Source organism: Telopea speciosissima, chromosome 3 (assembly GCF_018873765.1).
Source record: "Telopea speciosissima isolate NSW1024214 ecotype Mountain lineage chromosome 3, Tspe_v1, whole genome shotgun sequence".
Taxonomy (NCBI): domain Eukaryota; kingdom Viridiplantae; phylum Streptophyta; class Magnoliopsida; order Proteales; family Proteaceae; genus Telopea; species Telopea speciosissima.
Genome location: NC_057918.1, coordinates 572567 through 599284, shown reverse-complemented (window position 1 = coordinate 599284; position 26718 = coordinate 572567). Strand labels below are relative to the sequence as shown.

The window sequence follows — 26718 nt, the reverse complement described above, 5'->3', positions numbered from 1 at the left end:
CATTGAGAACATCAGCAGCGGCGAATTCCCTACCGACACGCATTTTGGGACCAATTTTCCATTGAATGAATTGAGAATCGAAGATCCAAACGGTGGAGGATGGAATATCATTTATGGAACCACCAAGGACGAATGGATGGAGAAAGAAGGAAGGATAACAGCCATCGGCTTCACCGGAGTTTCTCCAAGGTGTGCTCTTCGTTGATTTTTGGAAATAGTATAGAGAGAGGAGAGAGACGAGAGCGGGAAAGAGGAGACGTGAGAGTTGCAGTTTCATTGAGAAACTGCAAACGTGGAGAGAGGAGAGAGAAGAGAGAAGAGAGTGGAGAGGAGAGAGGAGAGAGGAGAGAGAAGAGAGTGGTTTTGAGGAAGGAGTGGAGAGAAGAGAGAAAGAGAGTCACTCGTTGTTTGGAAACCACCATCGTCACAATCGTTGGATTTCTTTGACACGTGTCAAACATCCGTAAAGAGAAACTCACAACCGTGTGGATGAGGGAACCAGGAAAAAAATCCCACTTTTCCCTCCCTGAGTCCTGACCCCTCTCTCTCTCTTCAGAGTTGGAACATTTCTCAACATACGCGGTTGGTGACGAATCTCTCACCTCCCCCCTTCCCCCATGCTCCATCCCTCTGTCCGTCCTCCTCGCTCTTTACGCTATTTTAAGCATTCAACTGTAATTCCTTCTTCGATTCTCTCTGTTGACGATTGAGCTTTTTTCTACCACAAGGCATCATACGCTGCATAATTGTTTCTCTCTCTCACTCTCTCTCTCATTCATTGCATTGTGTTCTTTTAGGATTTAATGTCTGTTCTATTCGTGTCAGTCGCTTGGGATTTCTCACCCCCCCCCCCCGGGGTACTGATCGGTTTATCCATTTGCCCTCACTCCACCTTCTTATGTGATGGGATGATAACGATCGCAGCTTCGTTTTTGCTTTCTTATGTAATTTTACTTCTTTAGAGGATAGGAGCTATAATTTTTTTTATTTATTTTTTGTCTTTCTTTCTTTCTTGAACCTGAATTTTAGTCTTCGATTTGATCTCTGTTCAGATGGCCAATGCATGAGGGGGAAGATATGGTTGGGAATAATGGGGGCAATTTAATTTGGACATTCTTGCATCTGGACACATGGTTTGCAATGGTTGCATAAATGTATAAATAGAGATAACATCATTTGTCTCTGATATGACCATATTCTCTATTCACAGGAGTAAAATTGTATGTAATTGACACATCCTGTTATTCATTAGAAAGAAGAAACTGTTCCAGACCTAGGTCTTGGATATGTTTTTATGTTTCAATCTTTGTCTCAAATAACCATCAGTGTTGTTCCATTGACTCTCATAGATGTAAGACCTTAATGGCTTGGTTAACTGATGATTATCTTTTACAAGTCTTTACTGAAATTTGATATTCAAGATCATACAAGCAATCCAGTAGTTGAAATTACCCCAACGGTTTTAAGTTATAGTCAAGTGAATGTTGATGAACCTACCTGTTGTCACATAATGAATTGGGTTGCTGTTTTCAGGCTATATGACGAGAAGTGTGACACACAATGTCGGTGAATGTTCTAGTTCTGCATCTTCAAACTGTCAGCAAAATGTCGAGGATGACAGAATGATTGCTGCTGTACTTTCAGAAGAGTATGCTAAGTTAGATGGTGCAGTTCCTAGACGCCTTACTAACCTCGCACCTATTCCTGTGAGTTAGCTCATCATTCTTTACATGTTGATTTCCAAATCTTCACATTTTGGATTTTGATGCGTCTACTTTTTAAAAAATTCTAACCTACTTTCTCTTCTGATTGTTGTGAAACTAACAGTGCCACTGTAATTCACCCCAAAAAAAAAAAAAAAACAGTGCCACTGTCTCATGAAGTGTTTGTTGATTATGCTTAGAAAATTTGTCTGAAGAAGGTTTGGTCAGCACACATCCATATTTGGAGTTTGAAGGAACTTTTGATTTTCTCTTGGCTCCTATTTATTTTGAATGGCTTTTGGACAAATCATCTGTAGTTTCCCCATCCATACAGTATTCGTTCGTACTACCCTTACCATGTGTGCCTCCAAAATTTTCAAATCCATCCATCCATATTATTTGTTTAAAAACCCATATATGTCAATCTGCTTCTCTGACCTGTCATTCAACAAGAAAGCAACTGCATTCTCGCTGATGAACGTATTCAGGACAAAAAACTCAGTTGAGTTCTTAAAATGAATGAAAGGTCATGTAGTCTCAAAATTAACTTGCCCCTGGAAAAAGAGAAATCTTACGACTAATCGTATGTTCAAGTTTTTTTAAATTCTCCTGATTTACTTGTTCGGTTCTTTCTTCTGCTCTTATTGGCAATGTTATGGCCTTGCTATGGCTCCCTTTATATATATAAATTATTTTTGTGATAATCACATGTCAATTGTCTATGCTGAATTGCCAACTAATTTTAAACATTAGTAGTATGTGAATTGCTGAAATTGTCTGTGTTTGATTACATTCTGTTACCATTCAGATATACAGTCTTTTGTAACTTTAAGTTCACCTAGAATGTGGACTGGTTTGTGCTCATATGTGACCATCATGGAGTAAGACATTGATTTTGGTCATTTTAATGGTTTTCATCCTTGATTTCTTCTGGATTCAGTTTGGTGTTAAGTGATTTTTTACTTTTACTCAAAAAGTAAAAGTTGATAAATCAAATAGGAGCTGCTGAACTTAAAGCTCATTCCTGAAAAGTAGGGGTTAGTGGTCATAATACATGCACAAAAGAAAGTACCAAAAGAAGTAGTCAAGCTGTTGAGATGATCCTCAGACTAAACTGAGACTTGATACTCCTTGTCTATTAATTGAGAAAAGAATTCATGGACCTGCATGTCCACTCACATGGCATGTTCAACAAACAAACAAGAGCATGGATCTGTCTAGTTAAATGAGAAAGGCTTCATGAGCCACCTAGACCTAAAAAAAGCATCCAAACTATTGCTGATTCACCTTCTGTCATGAGCCTTATAATGCCTCAAGGCAGGGGAAGATAATTACCATTAAGGACAATAACAACCTCAATATGTTGAACACACCCATGGACCTGACTCCTGACAATTATTTAGGAAATGGGACGTCCAATTACTGATACTAGCAAACAATAAATTATTGAAGTTGGCAGTATGCAACGGGAAACATAAATAATGAAGTTATCACTTGTAGCTGATGTAGTCACTATGAGATGCAGTTGACATACTACACTGCCCCTACATGAACTTACTTTTTAGCATATGCTTATGCCTTCATTAGTTTTCTTTCTTTCCCATTTGGTATTAGATGAAAATTCCCAAAACTGTTTGAATTTCCTGTAGTTTTCACTGATTTAGTTTCTATTCTCCAACCAAGAAAGCAAATTCCTAGAATATTTTCTAGCATCTGACTTTCAGAATTTCAGCATGTTCCACGGATAAATTCCTACATTCCAAATGTAAGTGAGGCCAGCTTGGATCACCAAAGGCTGCTTCAGAGGTATGTTTGTTTAATATGGTGGTCAACAAATCTTTTCTGTGAAGTTTCTTATCAGAATAACTTTTAGGAACTCGCAGAACATTTTTTTTTTTCTCTGTTTTTCTTGTGAAATCCTGAAGAGTTAAGGAAAAGATAAAACAAAAGGAAAATAACAAATTATTGAAAAAAAACACAAAAAAACTCAGTTGTTAAATTTGAAAACTTTTTGCAAATTTCAGGAAAAAAAAGCAAATTATCAAGAAAAACTATAAAATCCAGTTGCCAAGTGTGAAAGCTTGATGCAATGTTCATGCATACAAAAATGTCTCAATACTTTGCTGTTTCATAGTATTTTGAAGTTCTCTCCTGTTTATACATCTCATGATATGATTGTTGATTTTTTTTTGTATTCCTTGCTTTAATAATGCAAGTGGGACTACTATAAAGAGAATTACCCTGAGTATGATGGCTTGATGCATAAATGGGTTCAATGTTTGATTTGTTTTCTCTCTCTCTCTCTCCACTCTTTCTAAATATTGGTTTCTTTTTTCTTAATATAAGAGATAGTATATTTTCTATAAAATAGGGTAAATCACATATGGATAAGCCCTTCCAATTCAGAGATTAAGAAACCAGAAGTTTTAACTTCTAATTATACTAATTCTATGGAAAATGAAATACAATTCATTCCTATGTCAATTTTAGGATAAATACACATCCATAAGTTCTGCTTATTAAGGCCATTTTGGTTATGTAAAAAATTGACTGATGACATAGCTATGTTTGACATGTCCAGAAAAAGTTAGTGAACTAGTTATGATCATGAATTCATGATTGGATCTACCTTAAAGAAAATATTCTGCTTTTCTCCTTGAATAGGATATTGGTAGTTTGATCATTTTAGAATAGAAAACCCTATAATTGGGTCTCGCATATCAAGAAAGTCTTAGTAGACCTATATAATTTGTTTGAACTTTTCTATGACCTCATCATCAATCATTGGCAGAAGGATTTTTGTCATTTTAAAAAGAGTGGCATGCCTTGAGTTAGGTATATCAAGAAAACTTGGACACTTGCGTATTTTGATTGCGCATTTAGTCATTTTTGAATGGCTAGTAGACCCCATGATTGAGTTGAAATTGTCAATGTGCTGATAAGTGATAATTGAACCCCTTTAAGAGCTTCACCGCATTGGTCACATAGAAGGAATGACAGGGGGAGTGAAATCTTGGTTGCTTTAACATGGGTTATTACTTACAAAATCCATACTCCTCCTGAACTTTTGAATACCCACGGAACTTGTGCGTGGGTGTTGCAATATTTGTGATATGCGGCATTCAAGTGCCTGCAATATGGGGGCGCGGGGGGGGGGGGGTGTTGGTGGTGGTGGTTGCTGAATCAATATGACAATTCTGAATCTCAAATATTTCCACCCGAATGTAGTAACTTCTATTATTAGATATTTAATATAAGGCCTTTTCTGGTTGGTTTAGCTGAGCTGAATTGGGATTTTTTTAGTGTTGCTTTGAGTCCACAAAGCAACAACTCAGCCTTATCCCAACTAAATGGGGCCGGCTACATGGATCCTTGCCCTCCAATCAGCTCTATTCGAGGTCATACTTGATACAAGGCCTAAGCTATGCATGCCTTTCCTCACCACTTCTCCTAAGGTCATTTTAGGTCTACCCTTGGCTCTTATAGTTTATTCAATTTGAATCAAATCACGCCTCCATACTAGAGGATCCAAAGGCCTCTGTTGAACTTGGCCATGCCATCTCAAACGACTTTCTCGTAGCTTATCAATGTTTTGGAGCTACTCCCAAATCAGCTCTAATATGATCATTCCTTACTTTATCTTTCCTAGTTTTGTCTCATCCATCTCAACATCATCTCCTCTATACTGAGTTTATCTATCTGATGTTTCTTAACTGCCTAACATTCCATACCATACATCATTACCGGTCTATGACTGTCCTATAAAACTTTCCTTTAAGTTTTAAAGAAATACGTCGATCACACAACACTCTGGATGCACCTCTAAACTTCATCCATCATATTTTAATTCTTTGTGAAATATCATCCTCTATATCACCTTCTTTATTTATGATGGAGCTTAGATACCTAAAATAATCATTTTGCAGAATCTCCCTCTCATCAATTAATGTAAGACTAGTACTTGAATAGGTCTAATCCCAGGCAAGATCAAATAACAAAAATCTCCAAGAACAAGAAAGAGAGCAATGGAATTCCCAAGAGAACAATGGGTTCTCAAAAGATAATCAAGAGACACATTGGTTGGAGGAGAATGATAAGATCTCAAAGATAACTAAAAGAAATAATCCCACAGAGTAATAACCTGTTGAAGCAGCAATGATCTTGATGTAATAATCAAGGATTTAAGTATCGGTATCGGGTATCGTATCGGTCAGGCGATTTTAAGAGACGTATCGTATCGTATCGAAGATACGTATCGACCGGTGCAAAGCATGAAAATGATCAAAATACACATGGAAATACACTTTTGGACAATAAAAACAATATAAACAAGCAATTTGTGTGGGTACATTAGATGCGAAAAAAAACTACCTTTCCCTTCAAGAACACCTTTTGATTTCGAATGTGGGCTGTTAGATGCAGCAAATGATGAGATTTCACCTCCTTTAGGTTCGTTTTTGGCAAAGGAATCAAAGCCCTCAACAAATCTTTGGCAAAAACCAAGTTTAAATATGTTTTTTGATGGGTTTCTCAAAGTGAACTGTTTTTTCCGCACTGCTCTTGCTCGAGTTTTACGTTCGAGAAGACTTGGGCCCATGTGGTTTTTAAGTTTCCGATCGTGTCGAGACGTCTCGATATGTATCGGTCAATACATATCGATACATACCGAGACGTCTCGATACGTATCGTTATTTCAAAAATAATAAAATAATGGTTTAAATCATGTCTCGTCTGTATCGATATGTATCGACCGTATCGTATCGTATCGATATGTATCGGTTGATACATACCGATACATTTGAGACATTTACATTTAAAAAAAAAAAAGTTACGTCTCGACCTGTCTCGTCTCGGCCATAACCAATACCGAGACGTATCGGCTGAGACGATACGATACGCTCCGATACTTAATTCCTTGGTAATAATCTTTAAGAAATCGATGTAACAATCTGTTAAAAAAAATCCCAAAAGCTTGCAGTATTCTTGAACTCGATTTGACTGAAACTAGGGTTTCGAATCAAGAACTGATGGAAGGGGGTGGGGGAAGGTTGGGGTTGGCTATCTCAGCCTAGGCATCTCACCCTGACTATCTTAGGATTTTCACAAAGGCTCAAGCCAATATTCATTAATCAAATTGGTGTACAATGCTGGCCTCCCTTACAAACTTATAGAGACTCAGAAATAGACTTAGACACTAAAAAGGAAAGGCCTAACCCAATCCTTAACTAATAAGGTATCCTAAATTGACTAGGAAAGTGAAATAATAAAAAAAACAGACTCAAAATAGGACTCTAACTAAACTAATGAAGTAAATCCCGTTTTCCTACTTTCTACCCATATATTAGGCTCATTAAATTGGCCAATTACAAAATAAACCCAGGGGATCAAAGTCCCAATACATATATGACCCAACCCAAAGCTTAGTTTCAATAAAATAAACCCTTTAGGTGACTTATCTACATCATCAATTTTCACCACCTCAATATCCCTCCTAGTATAACTAAAGTTACACACCATATACTCTGTCTATATTCTACTTTTCTTAATACCTTTTGATTCCAAGGTTGATCTCCATAACTCCAACTTGACGTTAATTCCTGCTTTTATCTTATCCACCAAAACTATATCATCAGCAAAAAGCATACACCAAGGAACTTCATTTTGAAGGTTTCTGGTTAAATCATCCATGATAAGCACAAACAAATAAGGGCTTAAATCTGATTGTTGATGTAACCCAATTGTTATTGAGAATTCTTTACCTTGACCCCCCATCTTCCATGAGTCTTTTAAGTAAGTAAAATATATATTTTTGAAGGAATCAAATGGAATATGATTATTTAGAAGGAAAGTGAGGATTATTTATCGACTAGTTTGTAATTATGGTGGATCTATTTTTCACAAATTTTCAACCACATAAAAGAACATTGTGTTGTCCACAGCGCGATGCAGTCTAAAAATCCAAATTATGGATCGCGGATGCCAGCAGGCCAAATGATCAAATCAGTGATCAGATCTGAAATAAAGGAAGCAACTGCGTTGTTATTGGAAGAAATCAGATTAATGGAAGGGGAGGGAAAAAGATGAGATCAATCGTCTTGGGAGGAAGAATAGAAAAAAAACATGTGGAAGAAGAGAGGAGAAGAGAAGAAATCAGGTTTGGGATACCAATACTGTATGCACTGCTCAATAGCACCAAAACTCATATTCTTTACTCAAATCATCTCTAATTAATGGGGGTGGTATTACATATATAAAGACCTTTTAAAATTCCTAAAGTGACTAAAAAGCTGACTCCTAATCGCACTCACACACTCAATAAAGTTCAAAACAGAACTCTATCTAGCTATTATGTATTCTAATTTAACTTAAATTCTCAACTTCTATTTCCATGTACTAACTTTATCCCCACTTGATGGACTTATAAATTAGGCCCATTACAATAAAACCCCAAAAAATAAAAGGCCCAACCTATAATATAACTACCCAAAGGTTAACCCATTGGATGCCATAAACACCTTAGAGCCTCCCAAGCTTGCTCTTAGGCCTCCATATAGGATTAATATCTAATACAACTGCATAACGGTGTCAAGACAAATAAGTAGGGTCCAAACTAATGCTTTGCATAGAACATGCTGCTTTCTTGTGCCTATAATGCATGGGCATGGATAACAGCAACGTAAGTAAGGGTGGTGCACCTCCTCTTTTTGTGTTGTGCTTGTGGTAATCCTTGTTGATTGTGGAAGGTTCAGTTATGTTTTTTCTCCCTTTGTTCTCTGTAATAGTGTCATGCAATTATGTTAAGTGATATTTTCCCTTCAAATCCTCTGCTAGGCTGAATGCTTATGGCTTGTGTGAAGTGAAGGTCTCAGGAGATGGAAATTGTCAGGTCTGAATGCTTACAACTAACTGAAGACAATTTGCAGCATGCATTGCATTTCTTAATTTTCGGAGCTTTTGTAGTTAAATGTATTTTAGAGCTATTTGTGTTGTTTTCCTTATTTTGCAGTTTCGTGCACTATCGGATCAAATGTACAAATCTCCTGACCATCATAAGTATGTTCGGAAAGAGATTGTGAAGCAGGTATTTTGTTTGTCTTTCTTCTGGCTGATGCCATATTCCCTGTGAATTTTAAGGAGATATATATATATATATATATATATATATATATGATCAGCAAGTCATATTTTAAATAGCTCAAGTGGATGGATGTTTGTGGCAAAGTTGAGGTTGTCGATTTTATCCCCACTCAAAAAGGCAGTGAAAAATTGAATCAAACACAAGAACTGAAACCTTTTCTGAGATTTTATTTGAGCAAGGTGTAAAGTTGCATTCATAAAAACTTAAAAACCTAGCCAAACTAATGGAAGGAAAGATGTTAGCAGAACCATGGGTTAGAAAGAGAGAATTAGAGAATAGAATGTGTTAGTTTCATTGATAGGTAAGCTCCTCTATTTATAATAGAGGGGAAAGTTACAAAGGGATTGAAATAGACATAATTACCCCCAACTAGCTGACTCTATAAGAGCAGCAACTTAATCCTAATAACTTAACAACTAAGCAAGCCCAAAAGGACCAGAATACCCCCACGGTATTCTGGATTACATATTCCAACACTCCCCCTCAAGCTGGATTATACATATAAGTAAAAAGAAGCTCCAGCTTGAACTAATAAGTAAAAAACTCCAACATTCTACCACTCCCCCTGAAGTTGGCGCATATAAGGCATTAATGCCCAACGTGAATAAAATGCTAAGAAACAAAGTTGCAATAGAGTCCAGCTTGGTAGATGAATGAAGCTCCCAAATAAACCTTCAAGAACTTGAAATAATTGATCTTCAAAAAACTGGGCAGACTTGATCAGCAAAGCTTTCACTAATCTTCAATAGCGGTCCAGTGATGAATCTCAGATTGTCATAGTGACAAAATCTTGAAGTGAAAGACTAGGGCAGCAAGCAGCGGAAACAGCTGAATCAACCCAACTGTAAATCCTCATATAGGTGAGCAACAAATCCTCGAATGGGCAGGAAACAACCAAATATCTTCAATACTCTTCATCTCCCTCTTACGGCAAACTCAACCCAATAATAAAGGATACCCAATAGCAATGGTGGAGAAGGCTGCTCTTCTATATTTTGCACCAATGTTCCTGCAAGTTCTGCTTTCTGCAATGGCTGCAGGTGTATTGTGCATAATCCCCCTCTCACATGTAGTAGTACACGTGGACAGATAACGGAGATGATGTAAGAAATAGTGCAAAAGTATAAAATATTCAAGAATTTTCCAAAAGGTGCTAAGAGTAATGGAAAAGGAAGAAATGGCAATTTAGAGAATACTATAAACTTCCAAAGTGGTTATGGGTATATGCTAAAGGTATGGTATGGGAGGTGGTGAAGTGAAAAAAAAAAAGTGGGATAACGAATCACAGAGAAAAACAATGCAACGTATAAATTGTCAACAATCTTCAAATGATCAAACAAACTCCTTAGATAGAAACTCCTACAGGGGAGAAACACCTAACTCCAATATTCAAATTTGATAAGTAAACAGATCTGATTTGAAGTAAGGAAAGACTCCAATCTTCAAGACTTGATCAATCTTCAAACTCAGAAGAACCAGTGTGCAAAACTCCAATTTGTAAACTCCCACATGCTAAATAGAACTGACGAAGATATCTGGGCAGAATTGATGGAATAAACTTAAAAAAAACTTGGATCAGATCTGAATTAGTGAACAATGCTAGGATCAAGCTCTCAAAGTAAGCTAGATTTGAATCAGTAGAGAAAACTTCACACTAACTGAATAGGTTTGTAGTTGCAACCAATAACTATGGAACACACTGTTGTAATCCCAAATAAACTGATCTCTAGGGTAGTAGATTCGAGTCTTCAACAATGAAAGAAATTCAATCTCCAATAGTAGGATACTTAGTCTCAAGAACAGGGCAACAGTAGTCCTCTCTCCTCATAAAGGCAGCAGTAACATGTCAACCAGTCATGTTAACAAAAGCCAATCAATAGAACCAGCAAGGTATGTAGTAAAGCTCAATAGAACCAGCAAGTATAAGATAAATAACCCAGCAGATCCAATAGTAAGTGATGCAGCCAGCCAAATAGGAACTAGAAAAAGAATAGGTTGATAGTTGGAGAAATCGAGCCATAAGAGTGAAACCTGAATTTTTTTCAAAAAAAACTCCAAGAATGATGCTGAAATTTGGGTTGAGTACTCCTTTGATGTTGATAGAAGTCCCCTAAAAAAATCAGCAAGATAGGACATCCCTTCCCCTAAGATCGATTAGAGTCGGGGTTTTGTAAAAAGCCCTGAAAGTTGACATCAATTGTAGGGAATGGGGCTTCAAAAAATTGATGATGACTTGCCAAAGTGATGATGTCTTGGCATAGATGTTGTCTACAGCTGCTTGATTGGATCTCCAATAGGAACACCCAATCTCTTGTAGGGTTTGAGACTTGATCTTCAAGTGGGAGAAACACCAAAAAGTGCAAAAAATATAGGGCAGCAGCTATCTTGTGTAATAGAACTTCTTCAAGCCATGAATAAGTGAAGTAAATTGCCTCTCTTGATAGTAGAAGCACCTCTAAAAAACTCCAGAAGCAGCAGGTAACGCTAACCCAAAAAAACCAATTAATGTCAGGGTTTTGGAAAACCCTGAAAAGTAGAGATCGATTGGGGTAGGGGTCTTCTAGAAAACTTGGATAGGTGCAAGATTGAGGTCGAGTGGTCCTAGTAATGGAGGAAAGCAACCCACAAAAAATCAGCATTAACTAAAAGGAGGAACCCTAAAATCGATTGGAGTCAGGGTTTTGAAAAACCCTGACAAGTTGAGATCGATTAGGGTATCAAGGCTAGAAAGGTGAATGAAAGCTGAAAAAAAGAAAAAAAAAAAAAGGAAAGAGAACAATGGTATAGGGTAGATAGGTGCTGGCAAAGAAAGCAAAGGGAGCTCCAATGGTGGAAGATCAGCCTTCAATAGTGCTAGGAAGCTGATCTTTAAGGAATTCTGGAAAAAAACTCCAAATCGCAGGGATGGTTCCAGCAGTTTTCGATTAGAAATTGTAAAAAAGAGATAGGTAGGTTGTGGGAGGGGCAGTGGAGGGCAGCAACTAAATCATTGGTTTAGGTTTTCCTCATTAGTGTTGCCTTCTTACAAGGAAGAAAAGCTTAAAACCAGAAGAAGGAGAAACCGAGAGAGAAAGAAAGGAAGGAGAAGGTGATGGAAGAAAGAAAGGTTTTTTTTTGTCTTTCTTCTTTCTAACCTAGATCAGAGTTGGCTTTGATACCATGTTAGCAGAACCGTGGGTAAGAAAGAGAGAATTAGAGAATAGAATGTGTTTGTTTCATTGATAAGTCAGCCCCTCTATTTATAATAGAGGGGAAAGTTACAAAGGGACTGAAATAGACATAATTACCCCTAACTAGCTGACTCTATAAGAGTAGCAACTTAATCCTAATAACTTAACAACTAAGCAAGCCCAAAAGGACCAGAATACCCCCACGGTATTCTGGATTACATATTCCAATGAATCACTTCCTCTAAAAGGCCGACCTTGTAGGAAAGGGAGGAAACAATATGTATATCATACAGGAGCTCTAACACGGTGGACTATCCAAAGGGGGACACGGGTGGATAAATAATTTCAACACCTACCTACTCCCAGGGGGATTCGATACCGTGACCCCTGCCTGCTCTGATACCATGTTGGAACCGCTTCCTCTAAAAGGCGGACCTTGTAGGAAAGGGAGGAAACAATATGTATATCATACAGGAGCTCTAACACAGCGGACTATCCAAAGGGGGACATGGGTGGATAAATAATTTCAAGAAAAAGATATCAATTGAAGAAAATCGTGACCTGAGGAAGTTCACATTGTATTGATTCCCAATTCTGAAAAAATGTTTGATTAGTATGTTGATTCCTTGTTCAATTTTATCTTTATTCCTCCCTCTTTAAGTTTATCACCTAAGCAATAGAGTGGGTGTTGCCTAGGCCCCTTGAAGATTGCATAGTTAAATTTCAAAACACTATACTGGATTTGATTTCCATAAACTTGTCCACACTCCATTGAGCGAAATTATGGATTAAGAGGTTTTTTTTTATTATTTTGTGTTGGAATATGTAATCCAGAATACCGTGGGGGTATTCTGGTCTTTTAGGTGTTTTATTTATTCTTTATTTATGTATTTATGAGCAAGGGTAGAAATGTAATTAGGGATGTGATACTATTCACGTGAATAGTATCGTGAATAGTGTTTTTCCCTTGTTATATCTTTTACTACTATAAATAGAGAGCTTGACTGATCTTATAGATCATTCAAGCCATTCTCCCATTCTCCGATCTTATTTGGGAGCTGCATTCATCTTTGTCAAGCTGGATTCTGCTACAACTTAGTTTCTTCCCATTTTGTTCAAGTTGAGCATTAGTACCTTGTATGCACCAACTTGAGGGGGATTGTTAGCATTATTATGGAGTTATTTTTTTCTTTTTAGTTCAAGCTAGTTTTTTTTTCTTCTCTTATTTGTATAATCCAGCTTGAGGGGGAGTGTTGGAATATGTAATCCAGAATACCATAGGGGTATTCTGGTCTTTTGGGTGTTTTATTTATTCTTTATTTATGTATTTATGAGCAAGGGTAGAAATGTAAATAGGGATGTGATACTGTTCACGTGAACAGTGTCGTGAATAGTGTTTTTCCCTTGTTAAATCTTTTACTACTATAATAGAGAGCTTGACTGATCTTATAGATCATTCAAGCCATTCTCCCATTCTCGGTTCAAGTCAACATTTTGTGAATCCAAAGCTATTGTTCAGAGAGAAAGATAGACCTATAACTAGTTTTTGGTACTCGTAAGTGGCTTGTATAAATCATGCACATGTCCCCTCTTCCATTAACAACATATTCTATAAGTCAGGCTTGATTGACAGTGTTGTCTTTCTGGTTTTAATCTGAATCTCTAGATTCTGACTTTCAAGCTGAGGATTTCGATGAAACCTATGATTCCAAAGCTTCCCGGTAAAGGAGTTTTCCTTTTGCCTTTGTTTTTTTAACATTTATCTTCTTTTTTCCTGGCTCGGCTAGCAAGTTTTTTGGGATTACCATTGAAATTGGTGACTTTTTTTTTCTCTAATTTTGCATGAATTTAGTAAATTAAAGAATAAAATGAGAGTAGGTGGGTTGAGGATGTTGAATTTGATGCGTGTGAAGACTAAAAGGTGATAGGATTAGAAATAAATGGTATCTGAGGGAACTTGGGAGAAAGGACAAGGGATGGCCAAAAATGACTTGCATTAAAGTGGTGGGAAAAGATATGGATGCTTATCTGTCGGTAGGAGACATGTCTTATAGAGTGACATGGTAGAAAGGATTTGTGTGGTCAACTCCAAGTAGCTGGATAAGGCTTTAGAGCTGTAGCTATAACAAGAATCTAATCTACTCCTAAAAGTAGCTCTTCTTTCAAGATGTTTGGAATTTCATTGTAATATTGTGAAATGTGGGCTGGAATTTCACTTTTGAAGGGGGGGAGGGATTCCATAATATCTTTAAGAGAAAGGTGCGTCTGTTTGTAACCAAGAAGGTTACAAACAGACTTTGTAACCGGACTTTCTTTGTACCCCTACTTAATGTGTTTTCACTTGGATTGAGGGAGAAATACTGTAATTTCACACTTAATTGTTAAACTTTTTTCTTTTAGTTCTTCCTCCTCCCCGATTATATCGTCGACCTGTAAACCCTCTCAACTCGTGGTGAGAACGTTGTTGCAGAACTTAAAATTGCGAAACTCTAGGGAGAGAGTGAGTGTGAAAGATAGAGATACAAAGAAGAAATTACTCTTCTAAAGCTAGCCTTCAATGGTGGAAATGTGATTCAGGTTGGTCAATTAGTGATGGAAAATCAAAACAGGGGAAGAAATAAAGAAATTTTGATGGATTCCTCGATCTTCATTCTGGGTGTGCTCCTTAAAAAATTGAACTAAACGCATACAAAATTGAAAAGAAAAGAAGAAAAAAAAAAGTGAGCTTTGGTGGACGTCTCCACTTGTTATGTGCGTGAGTGAGATTGGGTTTTGAGGAGTATGGTCTGGATCATCTTTGGTCGGTTAATAAATGAAGGAAAAACTTGACAATAGGAAAAAAATACTTATGGATTTTTATCTTAAATAGCAAAGGTTGCAACAGTTACGATGTCAATTTAGTTGCGATTTTTCCTAGTTTAACTTCTTTAGGAAGTGAGACGAAGATCCGTTTTTGGATGCAAATCAACTGGGTGGGGGGAGAAGGGGGCATGGAGTTAAGGGGGAGGGTCGAGTCGGGGACAGGGAGTTGCGAGGGGAGCACGGAGGAGTTTGTCCAATATTTCGAGAAAATACCAAAGATGAAGAGAGATGTGGAACAGAGATCAATTCAAACGCATACAGAATGGTGATGCGACCCAGACAAAATACAACTGTGAAGAATCATAAAGACAGGGACAACGAATAGAACTATGGTAATGGGAGATGCCCACTACCATGCCGTTCTTCTCATTCTAAGTATCAAGGGTTATTGGTTGTTTCATCTTGTACGAAACCGATAAGTTGCAGGTGACAACGGGGTTGGGATGGGCGTAGGTAGGGGAGCAAAGAGGGGTAGGAGGGAGGGACGAGAGAGAGAGAGGGAGCTGAACAGCAGAACCCTGGGAAGGGAGGGGTCCGGGGCCGGAGCCGGAGATGGAGGAGAGAGAAAAAGATGGAGAGAAAAATTACAAAAAACTCCCTATCTTAAAATGTTGCTAAATGGTGTGGGGTGGGTAAATAAGTCCGGTTACAACAATGCGTTGTAACTGGCTCGGTTACATACAACTTTATTCTAAGAGAAATTCATAAGAATACAGAATTTTGACAAAATGTTGGTGATATATTGGCTTACATAATTTTAGTGAAATTTTGGTGATATAAGGGCTCATGGTCATGAATTATGGTTGAAAATTTTGAATTATTCTCTTAAGGGAATATGAAAAATATAACCAAAGAGAGGATTCTTATGTCAGGATATTTCAGGTAGATGGTGATGAATAGGAGCTAAGCTTTAGATTGAATCATTTGCTAGAACCATAATAAATAGAAATTAGAAGCTAGAATGGAGATTATTAACTTATTTGTAGATTCTTATGATGAAGTATACTATCATTACAAATATTAAAAACTAAAATGGGTGATTAGCATTTCAAAATTTCGGGTAATTTGGTAAACATATAAATTACTAGTGTAATAGCATATGCATGTGTATTTGACATATGATTGTTTTAGTGGGAGTTCTAGATTAGTTAACAAAAATACTTAAAAATTAAGGATAAATTAATTAACATGCAACTTTGGGCACTATGTATGCATCTATATTTGATCTATTATGATTATGTATCACAACAATATTATAATCAATTGGATAAAATAATTATAAAACGATGATGATTTTGAAAATTAAATAAATTAATGAACAGTGATGGTGTTTAGATAGACATAGACACACGGATTGGTACCTCGTGTTATTTTGTGTTCAAGGTGTTTAATTTTTTCAAGTTCAACATGTATTTACTGATGCAGATTCATCACCAAATTGGGCTTGTTTGCCTAGTAATAAGTCTAGGGTTGGGTTCTATACATGTTGAGCCTTTAATCCTATGGGTTTTCAATGTAATAGGCCATTTTATAGGCCTATAGTATGGGTAATAAGGTTGCATACGGGATTAGCTAGGTTGTTTCTTTACTTAGTTTATTTTTAAGTTGGTTTGAGTTAGTTTAATTGAACCGGTTCTATATGGTTCAATTTAAGTTACAAGTAATTGTTAGTAAGTGTTTTAATGGGGTTGGATTAGGATTCTATAGGTCCAGCCATGTTTTGAGTCTTTCCATTAGAATTTCACTTTCCTAATCAATTTAGGTTTCCTACTTAAGGATGGGATTAGGCCTTTCCTTTTTAGTGTTTGAGTCTATTTTTGAGTTTTCTATATAAAGTTGTAAGGGGGGCAAGCATTGTACACGATTTTTGATAAATAAAGTTGTTGCTTTTGCTGCTCTCTTCTCCATTGAAGATCCCTTGTGTTTGATCAAGGAACCCCTTGTGTGTGATCAAGGTAGGTTGGTGTTTGAACTTTGATCCAATCGAACCACCTTGCGGTGTGAAGCCCAGGTGTATTTCTGTTGTTCTTATTATTCCATCATCTTCTTCAGCCATTTTCAAGTAAGTTTATTCTCACATTTCTGCTACTAGAACCTTCAATTCTAGATTTTCAAATATCCTTCAATTCTAGATTTTCATATATAAGGCTTTTTTTGAGATTAAGCAAACCAGCCATCTGATTTTGTTGAAACTTTAACCGATTCTTAAGAACCCTAACTTGAGAACTCGATTCAAGTTTCACTCAATTCTAACCAGCCGATTGGCTGCTAGAGTGAAATCTCTGTTTTATCCTTTGCCTTGTTAGAACCCTGTTTTCAGATTTGATTCTAGTTCTGATTTGCTGAACCTATTAAGCTATTGTTTATAGGTTATTATCATATATGAAACCCTGCAAACCTCTGAACCCTAATTACAGAAGTAAATTACCCTTTTACCCCTCACTCCTGTTTCTACTAGGTATCCTCCATAACTCCAGATTTAACCATCTGATTTAGTTGCAACTTTCAGCATATCTTCTCCCTTGCCTTATCCATACTCAACCTAAGTTTTAAGCCCATTCTGCGACCTGATTTCCTATTATCAAGATTTCCCCTAATCTGAACTTTCCTTTGATTAAAAGATTCTGTTTTTGGTTACTGGTTTGAGCAATCAAATCCAGGACTACATTATTTACAGAGGATATTTTCATTTTCTCCCTCATTTTTATTAGTGAAATGTGTAATATGTCCAATGTTTCTAGTAAAATAGTTTGTGTGTTCTTATATTCGAAGGACTGAAATTACTAACAAAATATAAACCTTATCATTGGCCCCTTGTCCTAAATTCCCAGTAGTTTTTAACTGCAACCATACAAATGGAGTCTAATATTTATCTTGTTACCCCTTTATATAGAAATTGCCAGTGAAGCTATTAAAATTGCAAGTTTTATATCTGAATCCCTTTTCAATTATTTTTTTTCCCCTTTTCCAGCTTAAACACAACCGTTCTTTGTATGAAGGCTACGTCCCCATGAAGTACAAGTGCTATTACAAGAAAATGGCCAAGTAAGACTTGATTACTTTGATCGATTTAATACAAGAAGGCTGTACATCCTTGGTTGCATTTATTACATGATTCAGCAGTTGCAACTTCATATAGTGATGATGAACAAGAATTCTGTTTTCAGAACTAATTGCCTCTGTTCTGCAGATCTGGTGAATGGGGAGATCATCTTACTTTACAAGCAGCAGCTGATAAGGTACAGTCAGCAGTTTTAAATGATTTTACTTCCATGTTGCCATTGTTAAAGTTGTACTTTGGGACAAGATGGGATATGTTATGTAGGATGATATTTTTAGTCATCATATTCACTATTATGAGGGTGGGCCTTGGTGCAACGGTAAGGTTGTTCCATTGTGACCAAGTGGTCTCGGGTTCGAGTTTGGAAACAGCCTCTCTTTGAAAACACAGGGGTAAGGCTGTGTACATTATGACCCTCCCCAGACCTTGCAATGGCGGGAGCCTCATGCGCTGGGTACGCCCTTTTTATATTCACTATTATGCTAATCAAACAGGGATTGTGACTAGGCAGTTGCTCAATGCTCTTTACTCTTTCCTGTTACTTTTATTTTCCATTTCTCCCTTTTCTTATCTCATTTCTACATTCTTCTTACTTTCCTTTCTCTTTATTAGGACCTCAGTTTTCCCTACTTTGTTTTGAAAGGATCCATTTAGTTGGGATAAGGCTGAGTTGTTGTTGTTGTTGTTGTTGTTGTTGTGAGTAGATGGTTATCTGGCACCTCTTAGGGATTCACCTGGGCAGCTGCTCAATAAAATGAATTTTATTTTTTCTTGAACTAGTTCAGTCATGAGGAATATAAACTTGGACTTTTTAACTAAGACTCTAAAACAACTCAACTAATTAAAATTGAACTCTTTATGCCAGAATAAACCCATGTGACCAGACTACTAAATTGAAGCCTGAAATTACCCTGCAGATTGGAAGTTTTAAATTAGAAGAATATAAGATGAGAGAGAGAGTAGAAGAATACAGGACAACACCTTTTGGGACATTAAGGGTCTGTATGGTAACCTTCCAAAAATTCATTTCTGGTGTCTTTTCTGTTTCTGGGGGCAGAAATGGAACAGATCCTGTATGTGTTGCCCTGTCTGTTTTTGTGTTTTTTTTTTAAAAACGAAATAGGTAATTAAAATGGTTTTGGCACGGTTTTGTTAAACACTAAAATGATGTTTCTACCATTTCAGAATCGATTCTACAAAAATGCGGTGAAACAAAATGCTGACTTAAGTGCCAAAATAGGCCCCATATCATCATGCTACCAGAAAGCCTTATAATAAATATAATGACACAGAATTTGAATGCTCTATCCCCATTGTGGTCCCTTGTATGGACCAAGAACTGAAAGCCTTGAAAGGGGTTTGGACCTTTGAACAGGTTTAGACTTCTTGAGCCCCTGAAGAGCTGCTGCTGCATCAACCACCTAACTTTTCTCCCACATGACACTATCCTATTCCTGATTCAATAGTAACATTCTGTGCAGTAGAAATCAAAGTTTAAGGTTTCGGTTTCGAACCTGGTTTCGACCAGGATCAAAACCGAACTATTTCGCAAATTCACGAAATTTTGGTCCTGGTTTCGATTGATAGTTTTGAGGCCTAAATGGCCAAATTAATTCCTAAGACTTCTAAGAAACCCTATTTGAGGCCCTTTAAATATAGTGAAACCCTTAGATTGTAAAAAAAACACATTCAAAATGATAGTTTGGCTTCGGGTCCTAGGTTGGTAGTGATCGATGTTGTATACACAAAATTTAGTACTATAGAACACACATAATTCAATTAAAACAACTATAAATTTTTTTTAGGACAGGATAAACATAAAATTATATGCCATTTCTTAATTATCAAAAGTTATACATGATTCTTGTGTTCTGAGTGTTGGAGATACAGTTTGTACAATTTGGCAAAAAAACATGCTATTGTTTCTAGGTGTGGGAATTGAATGTTGTCCGTGTGGATAGATGTCTCAATCATTTCTTTGGTGAATTCTTCCTTTCAGGTCTATCATGGAATTATGATCCAGATGCTTTTTGACATTAAGACATGAGTTTTTTTTTTCATGGAGTGGAATTTGTTTTTTCTTAATTGTGCTGATGGTTCCACAGCTAGTCATGTCATGATGTCAATGTAGAACTGCATTTTATGTAACATCAGCATGTGTTTGAATGCCGTGTGTCTGTTTGAAGTTTGCAGCGAAGATATGTCTCCTAACTTCATTTAGAGATACCTGCTTTATTGAAATTATGCCTCTGTACCAGGCTCCTCAGCGAGGTAAGACTGAATAAGTCATTAACATTTAAAGTCTTGTTGGATTTGGGATTTTTACCCCCTCCCCTTTCTATCCCTGCTTTGTTTTTCTTTTGGGTCCTCTTTTTGGGGGTGAGGTGAGGGGTGGAGGATGACTAAGTTGCTTAATATGCATTGCTAAAATGTAGAAGCTGGTGACTGATTTTCTAATGGCATCTGGAGCTTGGAGTTCCTCTAATTTGTATTCCTTTTATGAAGATTCTTATGATCTAATAATATCTTGTTCATGTATCCCCTGGCTACTGAATGGATGTTTTATTGAGTCTCTTTCTTTGAAGGTGGGGTCTTAATGCTCCTAAGTTAGGTTTGCACACTGGAGTGGACCAGCCTGCTTTTGGATCATCTCATTGAAATATATCTGGGTCTGGAAACAGCCTCTCTGTGAAAGCAGGGGTGAGGCTGCATACATTATGACCCTTTTGGATCATCTCATTGAAATATATCTGGGTCTGGAAACAGCCTCTCTGTGAAAGCAGGGGTAAGGCTGCATACATTATGACCCTTCCCAGACCCCGCAGTGGCGGGAGCCTCATGCGCTGGGTACGCCCTTATCTAGTCATATGTAGATTATATCATGCAGACATCTGGATAGTGTTAACCCACTCATGATCTGTCCCTTAAAAATTAAACATAATAAAAACCTCTCCTTCATTGAAAGGGGCCTGTGAAATTTGGGCTTGCCTAAGTTTCACTTGAGCTTATGTGCTGATTCCTGGGGAATGGGCCTACTGATCCCAGCTTACAAGGAATTGGCGTGTATTTTGTTAACCTTGGCATGGCCTGATGTTCAGGCTCTTTTATGGAGAAGGGGTGTTTAAGGCGTAGTGTTCACAACAGCATTCATATAGCAAATCAACCAATCATGTGTATGGTTATCATGCATATGCTAATATGCTTATGTCGATACCTTTTTGCTTTTGCTTTTTATCCTAACCAATCACTGTTATGTTCACCAAAGCACACCCAACCCTTCCCCCAAAAGTTTTTTTGGGGTCAATTCGCAGTGGTTCTCGATCTAGTTGTAAATTGGTTATTACTTGAGGTCTTACATTTGTTCCAAACCAGGGAGGAGCAAAGCTTGCTATGTGGAAACTCTATTTTTTCCCCCTCCTTTAGAAATGCTACCTGTAAACTCAGGATCAAGAAATTGGTTATCTGATTAAACATTTTCCTGTGTAAGTGTTTGGATAGGTAAAGTATAGTGGAGTGTATAAATAAGCAAATCCCAACTACCCTAAGCTTAGGCTACAAACTTTTGTTTACTTGGACATTTGCTTGTCATATTTACATTTACATACTGGATTTAATTCTGAATAATGCGGATTTCATGTTACTGATGCAGAGCTGTGGTTAAGTTTCTGGTCTGAAATACATTATAATTCACTGTATGAAATTCGAGGTCAGTTTTGTATTGGATCCTGATATCTTGTATTTGGAATGAGTAGTTGCATTTGAGATGAGAGGTCTAACAAAAAATTACCTGTTCTCTAGGTGCTCCCATTCAGCGTAAGCCTAGGAGGAAACACTGGTTGTTCTAGGGGTTGGGATTAATCGTGTCCATGTTGCAAATGGAGGTTGGCCTTACACTGTATAGTTCCTTTGTTTTTTGTTTTTGTGCTCTTGCAGTTACTCAATTTATCATGTAATTTGACCATATTCTTTCTTCATTTTTTTGGTATAAATCTGCTTATTTTCTTCTTGAAGACGTTTCTCATGTTAATACTTAACAATTGATTTCCCCTGGTGAGCCCTCCCCCCCTCTTTTCTATTTTTTGGCAAACTGATGAGTATTTGTTATTGACCATCAAATTTGAGTTTTTCAGACAATCTATTGAACTTTACTAGGTCCAACGGAAAGCACATAATTTATATCTCAAATTTTTAGACTTTCTGATTGTCCAATTCCAACCCAATCAGTGGTAGAGCTGGTGTAGTCTTAGGAAGTGGGTCGTCAATCCAACTGTAGTCCTCTTACCAATTCCATCTGAACGGTTGTGAGCCATTCTTGCATGTTCACGTACCCCAACTCTTTTTTTTGGTGCTCAAGAAGAGAGAGCATGTCATTGAGTCCAGGTCCTCGACAAATACGTGTGAGAGGTAACCACCTGTCCCATTCATGCCATTTACAAGGGGAGGAGAGGTATTAATGGAAACAAGAAGGACAAGTGATTATATCTCACAGGTGAACGACGTACATGTCATTGTGGTCTTTTGGTTAAAGAATGTCTGAATTGGTATTCCTACGAACACCATTTGAACTTTGATAAACAAATTATTTATTTTATTAGAAAGTAGGGTTTAGTTAATCCATTTTAACATTATTCTTCATTTTCAAGTCCTACTTGAACAAATATAATATATAGTTAACTCATGACATGTTACTTATTTTATGTTTCAAGTATGATACAATAATTATGTTCCTTAAATTAATTATTATGTTATTAATTAATTCAATTGATGTGTGGGTTAGTATTAGAGTAAGAGGTACCGGTTTTTATTCCGTTTAGAACCATGATTTTGAGGTACAAATCAAAACCGAACCGAAAAGAAAACCTATAAATATAATCATTTTTTTGTGATTCGGTTTAGTTCGATCGTAAATGATCGGTTTTGATTTTGATATTTGGTTCTAGTTCGATTTTGACACCCTTAGTATCATACCAAGGATTTCATATGTTGTGTTTATATAGAGAATTAGCCAACCATGCAATCTTTCATCTTTTTATTTTTTTTCTGGTGAATCAGATGTGGTAAAAGTGTCATTTGGACAATCCCCTTATTAAATTAAAATGGGAAAGATGGGGTTGGGGAGCGTTGAAGATGAGAGAAAAGTAAAGAAGCAAAGAAATTAAACATTTTCAATATATATATTTATGTTGCACAAACAAAAATAAACATCTTGCTCTAATTTTAAGAATTCACAAAAAATTAAAAGAAAAAACGTAAAAGGAAATTAAGGTTTAGAATTTAGATTGAGGTGGGGGGGGAAAAAAAAAAAAAGAAGCTAAGGAGACGGAAAATAGATAAGATGATTTGTGGTGAACATCCTCATCGATCCTCATGATCCGTGGGGCCAGCCGGGGTTCAAAAAGAAAGAGTGAATAATTAGAGGAAGATCATCATCATCAAAAGAAAAAGAGTGGATCGAGTGGTGTGCGAGCGTGCGTGCGTGTAGTCAATATTCACTCACTGGAAGTGTAGCTAGGAAGTGGGTTACTACTTCCAGTTGTTGGCGACAATGTCGGCCAAATCGACGACCCTCTGGGAGTAACCCCATTCATTATCGTACCAAGCAATGACCTTTACCATGTCGTCGCCCATCACCATGGTCAGGGAGGAGTCCACAGTCGACGACACATCGGAGCACCTGAAGTCAACTGAAACAAGGGGCTCGTCACACACCGACAGTATGCCCTTCAGCTCCTTCTCTGCGCTGTCCCTGAACCCGGCGTTCACCTCTTCCGCGAACGTCTTCTTCGACACCTGAACCACCAGGTCCACCACCGACACGTTCGGGGTAGGCACACGCAACGCTATTCCGTTGAGCTTTCCCTTGAGTGTGGGGAGCACCAGGGCGACGGCCTTGGCAGCTCCAGTCGAGGTTGGCACGATGTTGAGGGCGGCAGCGCGGGCACGGCGCAGGTCCCTGTGGCTGGCGTCCAGGAGCCTCTGGTCGCCCGTGTAGGAATGGGTGGTAGTCATGGTGCCCTTGATGATGCCAAACTTCTGGTCCAGCACCTTAACGAAGGGTGCAAGGCAGTTAGTGGTGCAAGAGGCGTTGCTAATGATGGGCTCCGACGGGTTGTAGGAATCGGCGTTGACCCCGACCACGTAGGTGGGGATGTCACCCTTGCCTGGGGCGGTGATGAGCACCTTCTTGGCACCTGCTTGGATGTGCTTGCCAGCGCCGTCCCTGTCGACGAAAACCCCGGTCCCTTCTATAACCAAGTCGATCCCAAGATCCTTCCAGGGCAGGTTCACCGGGTTCCTGTTTGACACCACCTTGATGATCTTACCGTCAACGGAGATGCCATCGTCGCCAACGGGCTTGACATCGGCGTCGAAGATGCCAAGTGTGGAGTCGTACTTGAGGAGGTGAGACGCTTGCTTCACACCGCCGGTGTCGTTGATGGCGATCACGTCGAGAGGGGAATCCTTCCTCCCGTGCCAACACCTCAGGAAGTTCCTCCCTATCCTCCCGAATCCATTGATTGCTACCTTCAATTTCGCCTCCACCACTCCTCTCTGCTTCTCACCATTTCTACCACCAACCTACCCAACTCATCAAATCAACAACAACGACAACAACAACAAACTAAATTAATTAAGTTAATTTAATTAAACACACACACACACAGCGTAACCGTACCACCCACCACTTGAGAGTTGAGAGGATAAAAATTAAATTAATCGTCAATCCGACCGATCAGAAATCAATCAATAACTAGCACTCTTCTACTCTATACTAAGAGAGATGAGTCTTCCCGGATCAGAAGAGCTCCTGTACTCTGTATCTGTAAGTGAGTGTTGTTCTTAATTTTTCTTTCACAAGTAGTAGTAGTAGTAGTACGTGTTACCTACCTACTACCTCTAGCTAAACACTTTTAACGGCAAGAATGAATGAATGTTTGTCGGAAAATGAGAAAAGACTATGTCGTTATAAACCCTAAAGTGACAAGGAGCTCATCGATCTGGTTCGATTCCATAACCTTATTCTCAAAAAATTTAAAAGAAAAAAAAAAAAAAGAAGTGATTTGTACAATGAAGAGGAAGAAGAAGAAGAAGTCACCGCAGAGGTCTGGAAGGCGATGACGGACAGCAAGTCATCAGTGGTTTTTCTGGTGAAGCTAAGAGACGCAGAGGAGTTGCGGAGGCCCGAGAATTCCGATAATCCCTTACTATTTCCCTGCAAACATATATATATCATCAAAATTAAGTCACAAGTTAGTAACAGTACCCACTTAATTTGTATATATAATAATAATAATAAAATAGCATCTTAATCATATGGACCGACATAATAGAGCATCATATATGATGAGCATATATCCATCGATCGATTCATATAATAATATAGCTTAAATTTCAGGAAACTTCGCTACTACTAACTAACTGATCGATCATCTTCTCTAGTCAGTAACAATACTAGCTCTACTAGTACGATGAAGTGAATAAGCAACATTAATTAACAGAGGAGAAGAAGAAGAAGAAGAAGAAGAAGAAGACGACGACCTGAAGGGAAGGATTGGCTACTAAGAGAGTAGCCGAAGCCATACGGTTGGAGTGAGAGCAAGTGGCAATTACAATGGTTTTGGGCTGCGTGTTGTATAGAGATTTTTTAGCTTTGCAGCGGGGGAGATGGAGATGGGAAATGCGAGTAGTAGTGTACAATGCAATGCAAAGCAAAGCAAAGCAAAGCAAGTGGAAAAAGGGGAATGAGAGGATAAAAATAGAGGATGAGATTATGGATTAGCCTGTGGATGAGGAGCGAATGGCTGTGGTTATGCTTTCTATGTCCCCACATTTTCCCTCACCATCCTTGACCCTCTTCCTCCACCTCATAGTCCATATCCATCCATAGTCCTCCTATACTCATCGCTCCAACCCAACCCGAGTGATCAGTACTCACACAAGAATTTACAGCCACTCTCGCTTTGGCCTTTCCTCCTCTTAAAATTCTTGAATGGAGGCCTCCTGGGCCTGGGCCTGCGTATGCTTATGCTGCTGGAGACGGGGCAGTTGGGTGGGCTTAAAAATTTGGCTACTTCCTATGTGCCAGCCTATATGTGTGGGTAGTAACCTGACTTCTGAAGCTCGTGGTGTTGTGTACGTTGTGTTGTTGGTTGGAGAAGAAATGGGTGTTTGAGGACAAATGGGGCCTCATAGTGGAGGATCGCCACTTATTCTCCACCTCAACATGAGAGAGAGGTGAATTGAATGTATGGAGTCGCCACCTAGAGGAGGGTTTAGGATCCGAAAATTGTATTGTAATGACTCACATGCTATGCCTTTTTGGGACAAATGGTCCGTTGGTCCATATATGGGTTAAGTTACGGTCCGGGGAAGGTATTAGGCACCCCAAACCGCCCAGACTTGCCGGTCTCTCTATTGCTAGGCAATGTTGAATTATAACATGTTTTTTGGGGAGAATGTAAAGTGCAAAAATTGTAAGAAATTAAAATACGAAAATGGATAAGAAACACATATCCAGACGTTCGGTTGCAAGGTAAGGGTTAGTATACAGAAATGTAAAAATAAATGAATAAAAACCTAAATGGCCTAGGCATTATTGGCTCTAATCTAAACATGGTGACAAAATAAGAGATCGTAATACTCAAGAGGTGAGAGAGGCAATAGACTAAGGCCTAGTAAGGGGCCAAAGACTAAGGACTCAAAACACTTGAATGGGGGAGCTAAACTTAGGGCATGCAAGCACTAAAAGTGGGTAATTGAACTAGGGACCAGTGGAGAACTTGT

At 38.1% G+C, this 26718-nt stretch overlaps 2 protein-coding genes across 7 annotated transcripts; one reads left to right on the top strand and one right to left on the bottom strand.

Annotated features, from left to right (window-relative positions):
- Nucleotides 1-662: 662 nt before the first annotated feature.
- Nucleotides 663-21897, top strand: LOC122654157 (OVARIAN TUMOR DOMAIN-containing deubiquitinating enzyme 12-like). Of its 2 annotated transcripts, XM_043848139.1 has the most exons (10): nucleotides 663-728; nucleotides 1534-1706; nucleotides 3436-3509; nucleotides 8535-8589; nucleotides 8710-8784; nucleotides 17845-17918; nucleotides 18064-18112; nucleotides 20121-20205; nucleotides 21584-21642; nucleotides 21732-21897. In XM_043848139.1, the coding sequence occupies exons 2-10, from the start codon at nucleotides 1539-1541 to the stop codon at nucleotides 21777-21779; spliced, it is 687 nt and encodes a 228-aa protein (XP_043704074.1). In that variant the 5' UTR covers nucleotides 663-728; nucleotides 1534-1538; the 3' UTR covers nucleotides 21780-21897. The 2 variants fall into 2 exon arrangements, with proteins under 2 accessions (XP_043704074.1, XP_043704075.1); XM_043848140.1 differs by lacking the exon at nucleotides 663-728 and having other exon boundaries at nucleotides 1221-1706; nucleotides 21584-21640; nucleotides 21733-21897.
- On the bottom strand, nucleotides 9618-25590 carry LOC122654156 (glyceraldehyde-3-phosphate dehydrogenase A, chloroplastic). 5 transcript variants are annotated; one of them, XM_043848134.1, is made up of 5 exons: nucleotides 25474-25590; nucleotides 25031-25147; nucleotides 23459-24513; nucleotides 11145-11149; nucleotides 9618-9630 (listed from the first exon to the last, which is right to left on the bottom strand). In XM_043848134.1, coding segments are annotated over exons 1-4 (1215 nt in total). In that variant the 5' UTR covers nucleotides 25516-25590; the 3' UTR covers nucleotides 9618-9630; nucleotides 11145-11148. The 5 variants fall into 5 exon arrangements, with proteins under 5 accessions (XP_043704069.1, XP_043704071.1, XP_043704070.1 ...); XM_043848136.1 differs by lacking the exons at nucleotides 9618-9630; nucleotides 11145-11149 and adding an exon at nucleotides 14121-14149; XM_043848135.1 differs by lacking the exons at nucleotides 9618-9630; nucleotides 11145-11149 and adding an exon at nucleotides 19116-19127.
- Nucleotides 25591-26718: the final 1128 nt, after the last annotated feature.